The sequence below is a fragment of the Anolis carolinensis genome, unplaced genomic scaffold (genome assembly GCF_035594765.1).
Source record: "Anolis carolinensis isolate JA03-04 unplaced genomic scaffold, rAnoCar3.1.pri scaffold_10, whole genome shotgun sequence".
NCBI lineage: Eukaryota > Metazoa > Chordata > Lepidosauria > Squamata > Dactyloidae > Anolis > Anolis carolinensis.
In genome coordinates, this window is record NW_026943821.1 from 1572676 (window position 1) to 1591722 (window position 19047).

A 19047-nucleotide genomic window follows, 5' to 3' on the forward strand; every position below is an offset into this window, starting at 1 on the left:
TAAATAAATTATTTATTTATTTATTAGTGACATTTATATCCCTCCCTTCTCACCCCTATGTACCCTCCCTTCTCACCCCTAGTCATATGTACATACAATATATTATATTATTAGTATAGCACAATATAAGCATTATATATAATAATAATAATAATAATAATAATAACTTTATTTTTATACCCCGCCTCTATCTCCCCGAAGGGGACTCAGGGCGGCTTACATGGGGCCAAGCCCGAATAAAAACAGTAGCAGTATAAAACACAGCAATAGACAACAACTTGCACAATAAAAAAATAAAAAAATAAAAATAAAACATTAGCCAATAAAAAACAAGAACTAATAAAAACATGGATTAAAACTGAGAGATTGTAAAAGTAGACTGGGTAAAGTGCACCATATAAATATTGTAAACACAAGGTGACTGATAAAGTGTGGAAATTCTGGAAGTGCAAATTGGGATGGGAATAGACCCTGTGTCTATATCGAGTTGACAAAGGTAAAAGGTGCAAACCGGTACAAGAATGGTCACAGATTCAGATTGCTTCTGGATGAGCAATCTTTATCTAAAGGCTTGAGTAAAGAGCCAGGTTTTCAAGCTCTTTCTGAATGCTACCAGGGTGGGGGCTTGCCTGATTTCCCTGGGGAGCGAGTTCCAGAGCCGGGGGGCCACCACGGAGAAGGCCCTCTCTCTCGTCCCCACCAACCGTGCTTGTGACGGAGGTGGGAGCGAGAGGAGGGCCTCCCCCGACGAACGAAGAGATCGTGCAGGTTCGTAGGGGGAGAGGCGATCCCTAAGGTAGGAGGGTCCCAAACCGTTCAGGGCTTTGTAGGTGATCACGTGCACCTTGAATTGGGTCCGGAAGGTGAACGGCAGCCAGTGGAGCTCCTTAAGCAGGAGGGTTGACCGCTCCCTATAATTTGCTCCAGTTAGAAGCAAGGCTGCCGAACGTTGAACTAGTTGGAGTTTCCGGGCCGTCTTCAAGGGCAGCCCCACGTAGAGTGCATTGCAATAGTCCAGTCTAGAGGTAACTAAGGCATGGACCACCGTGGTCAGATCAGACTTCACGAGGTAAGGTCGCAGTTGGCGCACAAGTTTTAATTGTGCAAAGGCCCTCCCGGCCACGGCCGACACCTGAGCATCAAGTGTCAGTGCTGAGTCCAGGAGGACCCCCAAACTGCGGACCTGCGCCTTCAGGGGGAGTGCGACCCCGTCAAGCACAGGTAGCCACCCAATACCCCGATCGGACATACGACTGACCTGGAGGACCTCTGTCTTGTCGGGATTAAGCTTCAGCTTATTCGCCCTCATCCAGCCCATCACAGCTGCCAAGCACTGGTTCAGTATCTGGGGGGCTTCCTTGGAGTTCGGTGGAAAGGAGTAGTAGAGTTGAGTGTCATCTGCGTAGAGATGGCACCCAACTCCAAAACTCCGGATGACCTCTCCCAGCGGTTTCATGTAGATGTTAAAAAGCATGGGGGACAGAATGGAACCTTGCAGGACCCCACAGGTCAAAGGCCAGGGGTCCGAGCAGGTGTCCCCCAGCTTCACCAACTGGGAACGGCCCTCCAGGAAGGACTGAAGCCACGACAGAGCCATGCCCCCAAGGCCCATCCCGGCGAGCCGTCCCAGAAGGATACCATGATCGATGGTATCGAAAGCCGCTGAGATGTCCAAGAGAACCAGCAGGGTCATACTCCCCCTGTCCAGTTCCCTGCGGAGGTCATCCACCAAGGCGACCAAAGCCGTCTCAGTACTGTGCCCAGGTCTAAAGCCAGACTGCGATGGGTCCAGAAAATCGGTGTCATCCAGGAAACCCTGGAGCTGCGAGGCAACCACCCGCTCCAGGACCTTGCCCAAGAAAGGGAGGTTCGAGATTGGTCTGTAGTTGTTTAGAATGGCCGAATCAAGGGAGGCCTTCTTCAATATAGGCCTCACTATGGCCTGTTTGAGGACAGATGGAAATTAGCCTTGATCCAAAGAGGCATTAATTATCATCACAAACCACTCTACCAACCCTCCTCTGGCCGATTTAATTAGCCACGAGGGGCAAGGGTCTGCAGAGCAAGTGGTCGCTCTCACCGCCCCAAGGATCCTGCTATATTGCTATATTGTACTATAACACCATATTGTAATATTATCAGTAATATTATTTATTATTTATTTACAGCATTTGTACCCTGCCCTTCTCACCCGAGGGGACTCAGGGCGGCTCACAGAGATGGGCCAATTTTAATGCCCAAAAACATAATTATAAAATCAGCACAATACATATAAATCAATTAATAATACTACGGTAGAGTCTCACTTATCCAACGTTCTGGATTATCCAATGCATTTTTGTAATCAATGTTTTCAAAACATTGTGATATTTTGGTGCTAAATTCGTAAATATAGTACTTACTACGTAACATTACTGCGTATTGAACTACTTTTTCTGTCAAATTTGTTGTATAACATGATGTTTTGGTGCTTAATTTGTAAAACCATAACCTAATTTGATGTTTAATAGACTTTTCCTTAATCCCTCCTTATTATCCAAGATATTTGCTTATCCAAGGTTCTGCCGGCCCGTTTAGCTTGGATAAGTGAGACTCTACTGTATTTACTTTGTTGTTGCCAAGTAATGGAACGTGCCAGTTCAAAGCTCTGGTACTTCAGAAAATCAGAGTAACTCATGTGTCAATGAAACATATGTAGCAGTGCTAGAAAACTGTTTTCCCATTTTAGCTACATACAATATCCAAAAATACCACCACACAGTATAAGAACAGGATTCTTGAGGATAACAAGACAAATCACTAGCGTTTCCAAGTCAGTTAAAAAAAAAGTCATGTCTGGCTTAGAAATCTGCATCCAAGGTGAAAGAATTGTCTACAGCTTATTATTTTGGTTAAGCGTTTTGAAAATGAAGGTGCACATTAAATTCACTTGTGCATAAAAATCGAGGAAATACAGGTGGTAATAAAAACAGTGGCTCAAGAGGCTGGCACAGTTGACCACTGCAGAGCTTTTCATTTGGAAGGCAACTCTTGGACACTTGGGTTCACAACCTTCTCTCCTCCTCCTCCTGCAGGTTTGGCTGGCTCCTTCCTGGGTCCGGAGCTGACCCCCATTTTGCACCCAGTGACCCCTCCCCACCCATTGCTGGGGGTCCCTACGCCCTACTCCTTGCTCTGCTCCACTGAGGCCCAGTTGGCGCTGGACATCGCAACGGCCACCAAGCAAGACGAAGATGGTGACACGTAAGAAACGGGGGACATTACCAGGGGCGGGATCCATAAGGTGGCCATATTGGAAATGGGAGTGTCCCGTTGGAAACATTACAACCCTATAAGTCAACCTTTACTCGGAGTTGGCCATAGAGTTGCACTACAGAACCTACAAATGCCTAGAGAAGTAACAACAACAACAACAACAATAATAATAATAATAATAATAATAATAATAATAATAAACAACTTTATTTATATTTCACCTTATCTCCCCGAGGAGACAAAGGGTGGATTCCAACAAACAAAAAAGGCAAACATTCAATGCCTCAGTACAACAACAAACATAGTAAAGGTGAAGGCTTTCCTCTGACCTTAAGTCCAGTTGTGTCTGACTTTGGGGGTTGGTGCTCATCTCCATTTCTGAGCCGAAGAGCCTGCATTGTCCATAGACTCCTCCAAGGTCATTTGGCCATAGGCATGACTCCATGGAGCACCGTTAACTTCCCGCTGGAGCGGTACATATTGATCTACTCACATTTGCATGTTTTCAAACTGCTAGGTTGGCAGAAGCTGGGGCTAATAGCTGGAGCTCACCCCGCTCCCTGGATTCAAGCAGCTGACATTTCTGTCAGCTATTTCAGTTCAGCAGTTTAACTTTCTGCGCCACTGGGGGCTCAACATAATATCCCAAAATAACCCCACATATTAAAACAATTTGTAACATGACATCTATAAATTAAATAAAACTTAATCTATCAAAAATTATATCTAACATAATACATCCACATTAATTTACAGAAGCCAACAAAAGTTCACTGAGACATGTGAGTTGATTATGTGGCAGTGTTGTTAACTGGGCTGACGTTATCTGGCCAAGTCTGATACAAAATTAGTTTTCAGTCAGAGGTCTAGTAGCGGTCTCCCATCATCTAATCCTCCTCTGCCGCACCTCAGGTTCGCTTCACCTTGCCAAAGGCACCAAGCCACACACAGGAAGTAGTCTTTTGTAGTTTATTTAGAAAATAGGCAAAAGATAGTTCATAAAAGGGCAAAAGTTCCGTTCCAAAAGAGAGGTACAAAACCAAGGCTGTAAGCAATAAGTCCATAGAAACATAGAGCATAAAACAAGGTTATTTCCATAGAAGCCAAAAGTCCCAGAAGCCAGAATATATCCACGAGATATTACAGGAAAGCAAAACTTGGCACAGGGAAACAGACTTGCTTCTAGATCAAATGATGGAATTGCATTGACAGAGAGCTCTCTGTTTTAAAAGCATGACATAAAAGTGTTCCGTTGCCCTTTGAACTCTTGTTTATTGGCTATGTGAAGGCTTCTCCACAACCCTCTAAATTCCAGTCTCGTAGCCCAATCGAGATCCCCAGAATCAAGGCCACTGAGCTCATTATCAGGTGGCAAAGCGCTATCCTCCCTTTCCACTCCCTGCACTTGAAATTCCTCATTAGAAACAGCATCATGATTTATTCCCATGGGAACAACTCCCTGCTCCTATAATTCCCAGAATCAGAGTCATTCTCAAATTCATCCTGAATCCCATCATTATGCACATACAACCCAGAATCTTCATCAGAGGCATGCAAAGGCACTTCAGAATCACACAAAGGCAAAGGCTGAGCCACAACATACTCCTCTCTAATTTTGCTAATGAGCAAAAATACATTTTGAGTTGTTTTCTGAAAGAGAGAAGGGAGAGGGCTGGCTCTATTTCTTTAAGGAGGGAGTTCCGGCGGTGAAGCCCCCCCCCCTCTCGATCCCACCAGCCGTGCTTGAAATAGCTTCCGAACTATCTTCAAAGGCAGCTCCATGTAGAGAGTGTTTTGGTAGTCCAAACGGGATGTAACCAAGGCGTGGACTACCATGGTCAGATCTGGCGTCTCAAAATACTAGGTTGTTAAGATCATCTGGAGAGGCCCTGCTCTCAGTCCCACCTGCCTCGCGGGCACAGCTGGTGGGAATGAGGGACAGGACCTTCTCGGTGGTGGCTCCCCGACTGTGGAATGCCCTCCCCAGTAGTGTTCGACAAGCTCCGATTCTGCTAGGTTTCAGGAAAGCCGTGAAGACATGGCTATGTACTCAAGTGTTCAAGGAGTAACATCTGAGGTCGATATGACATGAATCAAGGTGCACACAAAGGTGTTAGCAGACAAATTTAACTATACATGCATTTTAAATTTTATAATTCATGGTTTAATCGAGTCTAATTAGAGTTTTAATAGATGTGGTACTGTTTTATTGTTTATTGATAATCGTTGTTTTATTGAATGTATTTTGGGCAATGTAATTTGCTGACTGTTGTAAGCTGCTCTGAGTCCCTCCGGGTGAGAAGGGTGGGGTAAAAATGATGTAAATAAATAGAGTCTCACTTATCCAACATAAACGGGCCGGCAGGCTGTGGCGCAGGCTGGTGAGCAGCCAGCTGCAACAAATCACTCTGACCAAGAGGTCATGAGTTCGAGGACAGCTCGGAGCCTGCGTTTGTCTCTGTCTCTGTTCTATGTTAAGGCATTGAATGTTTGCCTTATATGTGTAATGTGATCTGTCCTGAGTCCCCTTCGGGGTGAGAAAGAAGGGCGGAATATAAATACTGTAAATAAATAAAAATAAATAATAATGTTCCTAGAAATAACATATTGGGCATATTAACTGAATCTGCGAAGTTAACTCTGCAAAGCTGGAGGGCCGGCTGTATGGTGCTTTCACTCCCGGCTTGAAATCCTTCTGTTATTTATTTATTTATTTATTTATTTATTTGAAACAAAACAAGATGAGTCCACAGCAGACACTCTGCTGGCTGTTGTATTAGATCACACGTCAGACAGTTCCCAACATCATCATCATCATTATCATTATTATTATTAGCTAAACCCGGCCACGCTTTGCTGTGGCTTAGTATGATATTTAATGAATGTGAAAGTAAATAAAAGTATTGTAGTAAACATAGATTCACCAAGAAAACACATCATTCAGTTCAATTCCCTGCCTTGCGTTGCTGTGTCTATGTGGAATGAAATGAAAGGAAGGGAAAAGAGGGGTTTTTTTTTACCAAAAAGCATTTTTTTTATTTTAAAGCTAGTGGACTGACTACATTTTTGGTTTGTCAATTTTCTGCATAAACATTAAGTTCAGATGGTTTACCAACTCTGGAGCATGCGCCGTATAATTGCCCATTAGAGAGGCCTTTGTTTTCTCATTTCAAACCACACACTTGCAAAGATTGCCGCTGCGATTTATTGATAGTCATTGTGAATGCAAGGCGTAGTGGTAATTGAAGTTGTTTGTACCCAAACGCCATGTCGATCGGAATGAATGGGATTCCTAAGGCAATCACCTTCAACTCCTGCATGTATGTAGAGTTGGCCATGTTGGGTCTGTGTGCCAAGTTTGGTCCAGATCCAGTGTCAACTGGGTTCAGTGCACTCTAGATAAGGGTGAGCTACAACTCCCAGAGCCAAAGGTCAATCACCCCGAAACCCTGCCTGTTTGCACGGTTGGGCATGATGAGGCAGTGTGCCAAGTTTGGTCCAGATCCGAAGTCAGCTGGGTTCAGTGCACTCTGGATAAGGATGAACTACAACTCCCATAATCAAGGTCAATTCCAACATACCACATCAGTATGTTCAGTTGATCGTAGGGGTTCACTGTGCCAAGTTTAGTCCTGGTTCATTGTTGGTGGGAGTCACAATTTCTCTGGATGCTGGTGAACTACAACTCCCATAATCAAGGTCAATTCCAACATACCACATCAGTATGTTCAGTTGATCGTAGGGGTTCACTGTGCCAAGTTTGGTCCTGGTTCATTGTCGTTGGGAGTCACAATTTCTCTGGATGCTGGTGAACTATAACTCCCGTAAATCAAGGTCTATTTCCCTCAGACCTTTCCAGCATTTTCTGTTGGACATGGGGAGTCTATGTGCCTAGTTTTGTCCCGGTCCGTCATTTCTGTGGTCTGTTGAAGTTGGAGCTGTATCAGGTGAAGGACTCCTACGTGTATGTAGTGTTGGCCATGTTGGGTCTGTGTGCCAAGTTTGGTCCAGATCCATTGTTGTCTGGATTTAGTGCATTCTGGATAAGGGTGAACTACAACTCCCATAATCAAGGTCAATTCCAACATACCACATCAGTATGTTCAGTTGATCATAGGGGTTCACTGTGCCAAGTTTGGTTCTTGTTCATTGTCAGTGGGAGTCACAACTTCTCTGGATGCTGGTGAACTATAACTCCCGTAAATCAAGGTCTATTTCCCTCAGACTTTTCCAGTATTTTCTGTTGGACATGGGGAGTCTGTGTGCCTTGTTTTGTCCCGGTCCGTGATTTCTGTGGGTTTCTGTGGTCTGTTGAAGTTGGAGCTGTATCGGGTGAAGGACTCCTACGTGTATGTAGAGTTGGCCATGTTGGGTCTGTGTGCCAAGTTTGGTCCAGATCCATTGTTGGATGGGTTTAGTGCATTCTGGATAAAGGTGTACTACAAGTCCCATAATCATGGTCAATTCCAACATCCAAGGACAGTATATTCAGTTGGTCATGAGGCTTCTCTGTGCCAAGTTTGGTTCTTGTTCATTGTCGGTGGGAGTCACAATTTGTCTGGATGCTGGTGAACTATAACACCCATAAATCAAAGTCTATTTCCCTCAGACCTTTCCAGTATTTTCTGTTGGACATGGGGAGTCTGTGTGCCTAGTTTTGTCCCGGTCCGTCATTGTGTGGGTCTCTGTGGTCTGTTGAAGTTGGAGCTGAATTAGGTGAAGGACTCCTACGTGTATGTAGAGTTGGCCATGTTGGGTCTGTGTGCCAGGTTTGGTCCAGATCCGTGGTTGGATGGGTTTAGTCTGTTGAAGTTGGAGCTGAACTGGGTGAAGGTACTGCAGATCCCATCATTTGTGGTCCATCCTCCTGCTATTGGCACCAGGATGTGAAATGGGTAATGGGATGTCTGTGTGCCAAATCTGGCCCATGTTCGTCGTTCGTGGGGGAGTCGCAGTCAGCTGTGGGAGCCGATTCGGTTGAAGGTACTGCAAATCCCATCATCTGTGATCTATCTAACCGCACCAGGATGTAAAGTGGTGGTGGGAGGGGGGTTGTCTGTGTGCCAGGTTTGTCACTGGTGCGAGTCGCAGTGGTTTGTGGCAACTGAAGTGATTAAATGTGCTGCGTATCCTATTGGGATGCCCAGATATTTTACCATCCTGTGCGTGGCTTCTCTCATCTCCCAGCATGGGAAGCTGGAGCTGACAGATGGGAGCTCACCCACCCCACTCCCCATATTGAAACTGCCAACCTTTCGATAAGCAACAGCTGCATAAAACAACCCTGTTTGGATTTTGCACCGAATCGGTTTCCAAGTTGCAAATCGGTCAGTCGGGAACGAAATTACTGAAATTACTCGTTCTTTCAAGAAGGAACTTTAGCAAAGCATTTGCAACGCGACTTCCTGCTTTTTTTTTTTTCTCCTCTCGGTCTCCCAGAGATGGGGAATTTTGGGGTTTTGGGTCACAAGATGCAAGGCTCTTACTCAAGAGTAGTCCCAGCTTTCCTCTTCGGGGCTTTTGGAGGCGGCAGCGGTGGTTCCAGAAAACCAAGTCCGGCGGCTTTGAAAGCCATTGGACCACATGCAAAACAGTGTTCCCTTTTTTGCGGATCGTAACTCCCATCATCCCCACAATGATGGAAGAGTTGGAGTCATCCAAAAAGTAGCTCCATCTTCTAGACCAGGAATGGGCAAACTTGGGTCGTCTGGGTGTTTTGGACTTCAACTCCCATCATTCCTAACAGCCTGAGGCTCCTTCCCTTTCCCCTTCCTTTTCCTTATTCCCTCCTTATTATCCAACATATTTGCTTATCCAATGTTCTTCTGGTCCGTTTATGTTGGATAACTGAGACTCTACTGTATTTATTTGCTACTTTTATATCCTGCTCTTCTCACTCAGAGCGGCTTACAAATCAAAGGAACATACAATATATTATTAGCATAGCACAATATTAGCATTAAATTACTGTATTGAACTATATCATTATATGGTAATATTATTAGTAATATTACATGTTATATATAATATATAATTAATATTATTGTATTGTATTATTATTAGTATAGTATAGTATTACATCATACTATTATTATCAATATTATATGTACAGTAGAGTCTCACTTATCCAAGCTAAACAGGCCATCAGAACGTTGGATAAGTGAATATGTTGGATAATAAGGAGGGATTAAGGAAAAGCCTATTAAACATCAGATTAGGTTATGATTTTACAAATTAAGCACCAAAACATCATGTTTAACAACAAATTTGACAGAAAAAGTAGTTCAATACGCAGTAATGCTATGCAGTAAGTACTGTATTTACAAATTTAGCACCAAAATATCACGATGTATTGAAAACATTGACTACAAAAATGTGTTGGATAATCCAGAATGTTGGATATGTGAGACTCTACTGTGTATATGTGTGTGTGTGTGTGTGTGTGTGTGTATGTGTAGTAGAGTCTCACTTATCCAACGTTCTGGATTATCCAACGCATTTTTGTAGTCAATGTTTTCAATACATCGTGATATTTTGGTGCTAAATTAGTAAATACAGTAATTACTACATAGCATTACTGTGTATTGAACTACTTTTTCTGTCAAATTTGTTGCATAACTTGATGTTTTGGTGTTTAATTTGTAAAATCATAACCTAATTTGGTGTTTAATAGGTTTCTCCTTAATCTCTCCTTATTATCCAACATATTCGCTTGTCTAACGTTCTGCCGGCCCGTTTATGTTGGATAAGTGAGACTCTTCTGTATGTATATATATATAGCTTTCTCTTCCAAGCTAGAAGACCCATTATTCCATAACTTGGGGCCCAGAAAGGTCAAGTGGGGCAAAATGCATTCCTTCCACAGTGTAGATGCAGCATGAATGTGAATGTGTTCAATGTGTGGTCTCTTTGCAAGGGACCGTGTCCAAAGAGAAGCAGTAAGAAGGGGTTCGAGGTTCTACTTTTCTGTCTCTGTGTCTCATGTTCCGGGAGCATTTGGGTGGAAGATTTGGCAGCCAAAGCCCTTCCCTTGGAAGCAGGTCCGGCCGGTTTTCATCCCTGAGCCAAGGCCGGGGAATCCCCGTCTCCTCGCACTGGAGACCGGCCCCTCCCTTGGCACGCAGCAGGAGCCACACACACATGCACACGCATGCACTTGTGATGTCACCCGCCTTGGCACCTTTGCCCTCTCTTTTTCCTGGAAAGGTGCAAAGGGAAGTGGGGACGTGGAGTCCCATTTGGGGAACTGGGAGGCGGGTGGAAGAGCGAGCGGGAAGCTGCAGGCTTGCTTTGCAACCGTCCCGCCTCCTCCCAGTTCTCCCAGTGCTGTCACTGCATGGTCTGGATGGCCCTCTGGGCAGGCAACAACCGCACAAAACAACCTTGTTGGGATTTTGCACACAAATGGTCCCAAGTTGCAAATTGGTCAGTGGGGAATGAATTACCAAAACAACTCGTTCTTTCAAGAAGAAACTTAATGAATCATTTAGAAAGCAGTTCCCTGCTTTTTCTCACCCTCCCAGAGTTGGGGAAGGTCAGGATATGGGTCACATCCATAATAATAATAATAATAATAATAATAATAATAATAATAATAATAATAATAATAATAATAATAAACACAGCAGACAAAGAATCAGTACAAGAAAACCGCACTACAAACTCCCACCATTCCTAACCGCTGATAGGGAGGGAGGGCTGAGGTTTGCCCATGCCAGGGCTCAGGCCTGTTGGGACTTGCAGTCTGAATACAGATTTCTAACCAGCGCAAGGCGAAGGTGGCACGTCCTCCATCTCACCTGCCTGCAAACCCACACCTCTCGCCTCCTCCCAGGTCAAAGGGCGCTGGCTTCTTCCTCCATCTGGGCCTGACTTCAGGGAAACCTCCCCGCCGTCTCCCCGTTTACCATAAAACAAAACCGCCTTCTTGCTTCGGGGCCAAAGCCACAGCAAAAAGGGAAGGGCTGGCAGAGGGAGGGAGGGAAGGTTTCTCGTAAGAACTGCCAGTGACCTCGGCTTCCTGCCTCAGCCTCCCCTCTTCTCGCCCCACAAAAAGCTCCGAGCACTTCCTTCCAGGAGCGTGAGAGAGAGAGAGAGAGAGAGAGAGAGAGAGAGAGAGAGAGAGAGAGAGAGAGAGAGACCGGTGTCCCCAAAGAGAGAGACATGCGCAAAGGGTGGCCACGGCAGCACCACCCGTCCATTCAGCACTTGGGTTTTTTCCCTGGGAAATCCCTGTCCGGGTGGCAGGTTCCTCTGGGCAGCACCTGGGAGCTGGAAAGGCCCCAGATGGCAAGACAGAATGGATCAGAATGGGAGAACTGGGAGGGAGAAACTGGGAAGGTGGGGTGGAGAACTGGGAGGGAGGAGGACTGGGGGTGAAATGGAAGAACCAGACTGATCCAATAATAATAATAATAATAATAATAATAATAATAATAATAATAATTGCAAAAGTATTGGAAAATGAGCACGCAAAGATACTGTGGGACTTCCAAATCCAGACTGACAAAGTTCTGGGACACAACACACCAGACATCACAGTTGTGGAAAAGAAAAAGGTTTGGATCATTGATGTCGCCATCCCAGGTGACAGTCGCATTGACGAAAAACAACAGGATTTTTGGATGATGCGTGCAGATGTCTTTTGCAGTTGGCAGATTGTAATTTTGTCAATGCCTATTGTTTCCAAATGCCGGCTGAGATCTTTTGGCACGGCACCCAGTGTGCCCATCACCACCGGGACCACCTGCACTGGTTTCTGCCAGAGTCTTTGCAGTTCAATCTTGAGGTCCTGATAGCGGCTGAGTTTTTCCTGTTGTTTTTCGTCAATGCGACTGTCACCTGGGATGGCAACATCAATTATCCAAACCTTGTTCTTTTCCACAACTGTGAGGTCTGGTGTGTTGTGTTCCAGAACTTTGTCAGTCTGGATTCGGAAGTCCCACAGTATTTTTGCGTGCTCATTTTCCAATACTTTTGCAGGTTTGTGATCCCACCAGTTCTTTGCTGCTGCGAGGTGGTACTTGAGGCATAAGTTCCAATGAATCATTTGGGCCACGTAGTTGTGCCTCTGTTTGTAGTCTGTCTGTGCGATTTTCTTACAGCAGCTGAGGAGATGATCTATGGTTTTGTTTCCTTGCACAGTCTGCATTTTGCAGAGAAAGCCTTAGCATTGAACGGTTGTGTTGTTAAAGTGCGAAGTATGGAACCCTGTGCGGACGTTCGGTCAATACGACTTCAGCAACGTGCAGTCATTGAATTCTTGACAGCAGAAGGTGTCACCTCAAAGGAGATGCATCAGAGAATGCAAGCTGTTTAATAATAATAATAATAATAATAATAATAATAATAATAATAATAATAATTTTTGATAGAAGTCAAAAATCAGAAACTCCTCAAAGCACAGCAGACAAAAAACCAGTACAAGAAAACTGCACTACAAACCAGAGCTGACAGCTGGCGCAACAAAACATTGCATGGAAAGTTCCTTGACAAAACTGAAGGAAAAGCAGATAAGGAGAAGATCTGGCTCTGGCTCACGAATGGGACCCTGAAGAAGGAAGGAGACAGAAGGCCTGATCCTTGCAGCCCAGGAGCAAGACATCAGGACAAAGGCCATTAAGGCCAAAAAATCAGCTGATGACCCAAAATGCAGACTGTGCAAGGAAACAAAACCATAGATCATCTCCTCAGCTGCTGTAAGAAAATCGCACAGACAGACTACAAACAGAGGCACAACTACGTGGCCCAAATGATTCATTGGAACTTATGCCTCAAGTACCACCTCGCAGCAGCAAAGAACTGGTGGGATCACAAACCTGCAAAAGTATTGGAAAATGAGCACGCAAAAATACTGTGGGACTTCCGAATCCAGACTGACAAAGTTCTGGAACACAACACACCAGACCTCACAGTTGTGGAAAAGAACAAGGTTTGGATAATTGATGTTGCCATCCCAGGTGACAGTCGCATTGACGAAAAACAACAGGAAAAACTTAGCCGCTATCAGGACCTCAAGATTGAACTGCAAAGACTCTGGCAGAAACCAGTGCAGGTGGTCCCGGTGGTGATGGGCACACTGGGTGCCGTGCCAAAAGATCTCAGCCGGCATTTGGAAATTTGGAAGTGGTACTTGAGGCAGAAGTTCCAATGAATAATTGGCATCATGGTGCTGCCTCTGTTTGTAGTCTGTCTGTGCGATTTTCTTACACCAGCTGAGGATATGATCAATGGTTTTGTCGGTTTATTTTCCTGTATTTATTATTATTACATGTATTATTTTACTCTATTATTATTAAAAGGATACATTAGCACACTTACATTGAAGAAAATGAGAATAATGATTTGATCAGAGTTGGACAGTCTTATCTTAAATTACAGTTTTATGTAAATATTCAAAAACATTTAACCTACTGATGCCTCAATTAATGTAATTTTATTGGTATCTATTTTTATTTCTGAAATTTCCCACCCTCGGCTTATACTGGAGTCAATGTTTTCCCAGTTTTTTTGTGGTAAAATTAGGTGCCTTGGCTAATATTCGGGTTGGCTTATACTTGAGTATATACGGTATGTTATCTATCTATCTGTCTAGTAGAATAATAATATACAGAGTTTGTGCAGTTTAATAAACGTTTCCCATGTTTTTATGATAGACCAAATTAGGAAATGACATTTATATCCCAGGAACAAAGATTATGTGGCATCATGTTGTTCTGAGCGCTGACAGCCCCTCCTTGGGTCTCCTTCCAGGCCTCTCCACATCGCGGTGGTCCAAGGGAACCTTTTGGTGGTCCAGCGTTTGGTGGCCCTCTTCCAACAGGGACATCGGGACTTGGACACCTTCAACAACCTGCGGCAGGTAAGCCTCACGGATTGGGAAATATTGGGACAGACAAAGGCTTGGGAACAGCCAACGTCTTTGGTGAAGGCAAGGTCTTCTCCTTATCAGCTTTTCCTTCAATTTTGTCAAGGAACTTTCCATGCAATGTTTTGTTGTGCCAGCTGTCAGCTCTAGTTTGTAGTGCGGTTTTCTTGTACTGGTTTTTTTTGTCTGCTGTGCTTTGAGGAGTTTCTGATTTTTGACTTCAATCAAAGCAGGTTCTTCACTTTGCTTTACGTATTCTGCCAGGGCATGTTCTTCTTCTTTGACTGCTTGTTTTACTTGTAAGAGTCCTCTGCCCCCTGATCTTCTAGGCAGATATAGCCGGTCAACATCACTGCGAGGGTGCAGTGAATGATGAATGGTCATGAGTTTTCTTGTTTTTCTGTCCAAATTGTCCAGTTCCACCTGTGTCCAGTTTATAATGCCAGCAGTATATCTTATGACAGGTATGGCCCAGGTGTTTATGGCCTTGATGGTGTTGCCTCCATTGAGCTTGCTTTGGAGAATTTTTCTGACCCTTTGTGTGTATTCTTTGCTGACCACAGTTTTCACATGTTCATGCTTGATGTTGTCCAGCTGTAATATGCCCAGATATTTATAGGCCTCTGGCTGGTGACACTTTATCGTTTGGCCATTAGGCATATTTATGGCCTCACTTGCAATGATTTTTCCCTTCTTCAATGCCACTGTTGAACATTTATTATTATTATTATTATTATTATTATTATTATTAATAATAATAATAATAATAATAATACATTTATTATTTCACTCTGATCTTATTATTATTATATTTATTATTTTATTCTATTTATTACTACATGTATTATTTTCCTGTATTTATTATTATTATTATTATTATTATTATTATTATTATTATTATTACATTTATAATTCTACTCTATTATTATCAAAAGGATACATAAGTGCATTTACATTGAAGAAGATGAGAATCATGATTTGATCAGAGTTGGACAGTCTTATCTTAAATTTGAGTTTTATGTAAATATTCAAAAACATTGAACCTACTTATGCCTCAATTAATGTAATTTTATTGTTATGTATTTTTATTTTTATTTTAGAAATTGACCAGTAGCAGCTGCATTTCCCACCCTCAGCTTATACTTGAGTCAATAAGTTTTCCCAGTTTTTTCTGATCTTACTATTATTATTACATTTATTATTTTACTCTATTTATTATTACAAGTATTATTTTACTCTATCATTATGAAAAGGATACATAAGCACATTGACATTGAAGAACGGGATCTTGTTAACAGCTTGTTTATTTTAACTTCTTTTTTAATGCGGGTTGTAAGTTGTATGTATGTCTATGTGTTAAATGTTTTGATACGGCCGATGGGCCAATCAATAAAACGTGATTTCACATTGAAGAAGATGAGAATAATGATTTGATCAGAGTTGGACAGTCTTGTCTTAAATTTGAGCTTTATATAAATATTCAGAAACATTTAACCTACTGATGCCTCAATTAATGTAATTTTATTGGTATCTATTTTTATTTCTGAAATTTACCGCTCTCGGCTTATACTTGAGTCAATGTTTCCCCAGTTTTTTTGTGGTAAAAATAGGCGCCTCGGCTTATATTTGGGTCGGCTTATACTCGAGTATATACGGTGTATCTTGGCTTATCCAAAATTGACCAATGGCTGAGGGTCTTCCTCACTTTCAACTAACAAATGTCCACTAAATGGAATAATTGAAGATGATGAGAATAATGATATGATCAGAGTTGGACAGTCTTATCTTAAATTACAGTTAAATTACATTTAACCTACTGATGGCTGAATTAATGTAATTTTATTGGTATCTATTTTTATTTCTGAAATGTACCACCCTCAGCTTATACTTGAGTCAATGTTTTCCCAGGTTTTTTGTGGTAAAATTAGGTGCCTCGGCTTATATTCGAGTCGGCTTATACTCGAGTATATACAGTAATGTAATTTTATTGGTATCTATTTTTATTTCTGAAATGTACCACCCTCAGCTTATACTGGAGTCAATGTTTTCCCAGTTTTTTTTTTGTGGTAAAATTAGGTGCCTCGGCTTATATTCGGGTCGGCTTATACTCGAGTATATACCGTAATGTAATTTTATTGGTATCTATTTTTATTTCTGAAATGTACCACCCTCAGCTTATACTGGAGTCAATGTTTTCCCAGTTTTTTTTTTTTGTGGTAAAATTAGGTGCCTCGGCTTATATTCGGGTCGGCTTATACTCGAGTATATATGGTAATGTAATTTTATTGGTATCTATTTTTATTTCTGAAATTTACCACCCTCGGCTTATACTGGAGTCAATGTTTTCCCAGTTTTTTTTGTGGTAAAATTAGGTGCCTCGGCTTATATTCGGGTCGACTTACATTCGAGTGTATACGGTAAATAAAATAAAGAAATAACTCTGGGAAATGTAGTTTGGGAATGTAGGAGCCCTATGCCAGAGAAGGCAAAAGGCCCTGCCCTTAACTACATTTCCCAGAATCAGAGAGATTTGCTCCTCCGTAGCCAGCCGGAGTTCCAATAAATTATGATTTTTGTTCCTGGGCCATAAATGTCATTTCCTAATGGGTTCTAGAATCTTCCTGTTGAAGTCTGTGCCAGTTGGGGAACTTGGGGAGTTCTAGTTCTCCAAAGGAACTTGGCAGGACCTTTAGGGGAATCCCGTGGGGGTTGGAGGGCTCGTACGACCCGACTTCCCCAAACTGCACGTTGTTGCAACTCTCTTCTGAAGAACTCCGGGCTTCACGGGAACCTTATCTCGCTTTGCTATCGGACTCCGTGTGGCCGTGCTTCATTTCTCAATGCCCTTGAACTTTTGGATCTTTGAGTGGGTTCGAAGAAGATCTGTTGTGGACAAAGCCATGTTGCTCCAACGGCCCCAGAAACAGGACACTGGACAATGGGTTGCCTTTTTGGATAGAGAAGCTCCGCTCCGCTATTAAATATCAGGATTTCCTAGCAGACGGCAATGACATGTGAAGTAGTGCTAAGTGCATTAGTTCAGCAGTGTAGACGCACGTTGGAAACATTTTTGGGAAGTGGGATCAAACTGAATTGATTCTATACTGTAGATCAGTGGTTCCCAAACTTATTTCGCCTACCACCCCCTTTCCAGAAAAAATATGACTCAGCGCCTACTGGAAAGGGGGCGTGGCTTAGAGTTGTGAGTGTGGCTCCTGCTCAAGAGGGCGGGGCTGAGCCTCTCCCCTAGTTCAAGATACAAGGCTGCGAGAGGAGGTGGGCGGGGCCACAAATGGGCGGAGTTACAAGCTCTGAGGCAGGGCTGAGCTTCTATCCCTGTCCTGCAGCGCCTGCCAGGACACAGGGGGCGGGGCTAGAGGAGGGGGCGGGGCCTCTTCCCAAGTGCCTGACGGGGCTGAACCTCTATACCCCGCCCCCGTGTTCTAACAAGGCCTCTCAGGAGAGGTATAGAGGCTCAGCCCTGTCTCGGGCTCTTAGGAAGAGGCCCTGCCCCTTCCCTAGCTCCACCCTTTGTTTCCCAACAAGTGCCTCAGGAGAGGTATAGAGGCTCAGCCCTGTCTCAGGCTCTTGGGAAGAAGCCACGCCCACTCCTCTAGCTCCGCCCCCTGTGTGTCCTAACAGGTGCCTCAGATGCTCAGCCCTCTCTCCGGCACTTGGGAAGAGGCCCCGCCCCTCCCCTGGCCCCGCCCCCGTGTCCTAATAGGTGCCATCATCACCCCTCTGGATCGCTGCAGTGCCCACCAGGGGGCGGTAGTGCCCACTTTGTGAATCACTGGTGTAGATGCACTGCTTGTCGGCTCTCAAGGCTTTCGTAAGGAAAAGAGATTCCACTTATGGTGACATTCAACAGTGGACTCGGCTGCCTTGGAGTCTGGTGCTGTCTCCTTCTCTGAAGGTTTTGAAACAGAGGCTGGATGGCCATCTATTGGGAGGGCTTCAATGTTGACTTCCCACATATCAGAAGGGGATCAGTCTGGATGGCCTTTGGGTGTCCCTTCCAACTCATTTTACTCTTGTTGTTATTGCTACTATTCCATTTATTTTTTATTGCTACTATTCCATTTTATTTATTATTATTATTATTATTGTTATTGTTATTATTAATACATTTATTATTTTGTTCTGATATTATTGTTATTGCATTTATTATTTTACTCTATTATTGTTAATACATTTATTTATTCACTCTATTATTACATTTATTATTTTACTGTATTTATTATTATTATAACATTTATTATTTTACTTTATTATTATTATTATTATTATTATTATTATTATTATTATTATTATTATTTTGTGTCAGGAGCAACCGGAGTTGTTTCTGGAGTGAGAGAATTGGCCGTCTGCAAGGACGTTGCCCAGGGGACGCCCAGATTTTTTTTTGATGTTTTACCATCCTTGCGGGAGGCTTCTCTCATGTCCCCACATGGAGCTGGAGCTGATAGAAGGAGCTCATCCGCGCTCTCCCCAGGTGGGATTTGAACCTGGCAGCTTTCAGGTCAGCAACTCAACCTTCAGGTCAGAAGGCTTTTATCCCCTAGGCCATCGGAGGCTCCATTATTATTATTATTATTATTATTATTATTATTATTATTATTATTAGGATACATAAGCACATTTACATTGAATTAGTTGAGAATAAGGATTTCATCAGAGTTGGTCAGTGTTATCTTAAATGACAGTTTAATGTCTCCTCCTCTGAAGTTTTTGAAAGAGAGGCTGGATGGCCATCTATCAGGGGGGTTTTGATGGTGTCTTCCCACATATCAGAAGCAAATCAGACTTGATGACCTTTGGGTGTCCCTTCCAACTCTAGGATTGAGAGCGTGGTAGAGTCTCCTTCTCCAGAGGTCTTTAAGCAGAGGCTGGGTGGCCATCTGTCGGGGTGGATTGGACGGTCT

At 43.3% G+C, this 19047-nt stretch overlaps 2 protein-coding genes across 2 annotated transcripts in view; one reads left to right on the forward strand and one right to left on the reverse strand.

Annotated features, from left to right (window-relative positions):
- The window catches only part of LOC103281276 (carcinoembryonic antigen-related cell adhesion molecule 16), a 45071-nt gene that overhangs the window by 25606 nt on the left and 418 nt on the right, over nucleotides 1-19047 (reverse strand). The gene's annotated exons all lie outside the window — the stretch shown is intronic.
- Nucleotides 1-19047, forward strand: part of bcl3 (BCL3 transcription coactivator) — a 34919-nt gene that overhangs the window by 2038 nt on the left and 13834 nt on the right. The window contains exons 2-3 of the mRNA XM_062962396.1: nucleotides 3075-3243; nucleotides 14008-14116. Of these exons, the coding sequence (XP_062818466.1) occupies nucleotides 3075-3243; nucleotides 14008-14116 (278 nt within the window). The remainder of the gene's footprint in view (nucleotides 1-3074; nucleotides 3244-14007; nucleotides 14117-19047) is intronic.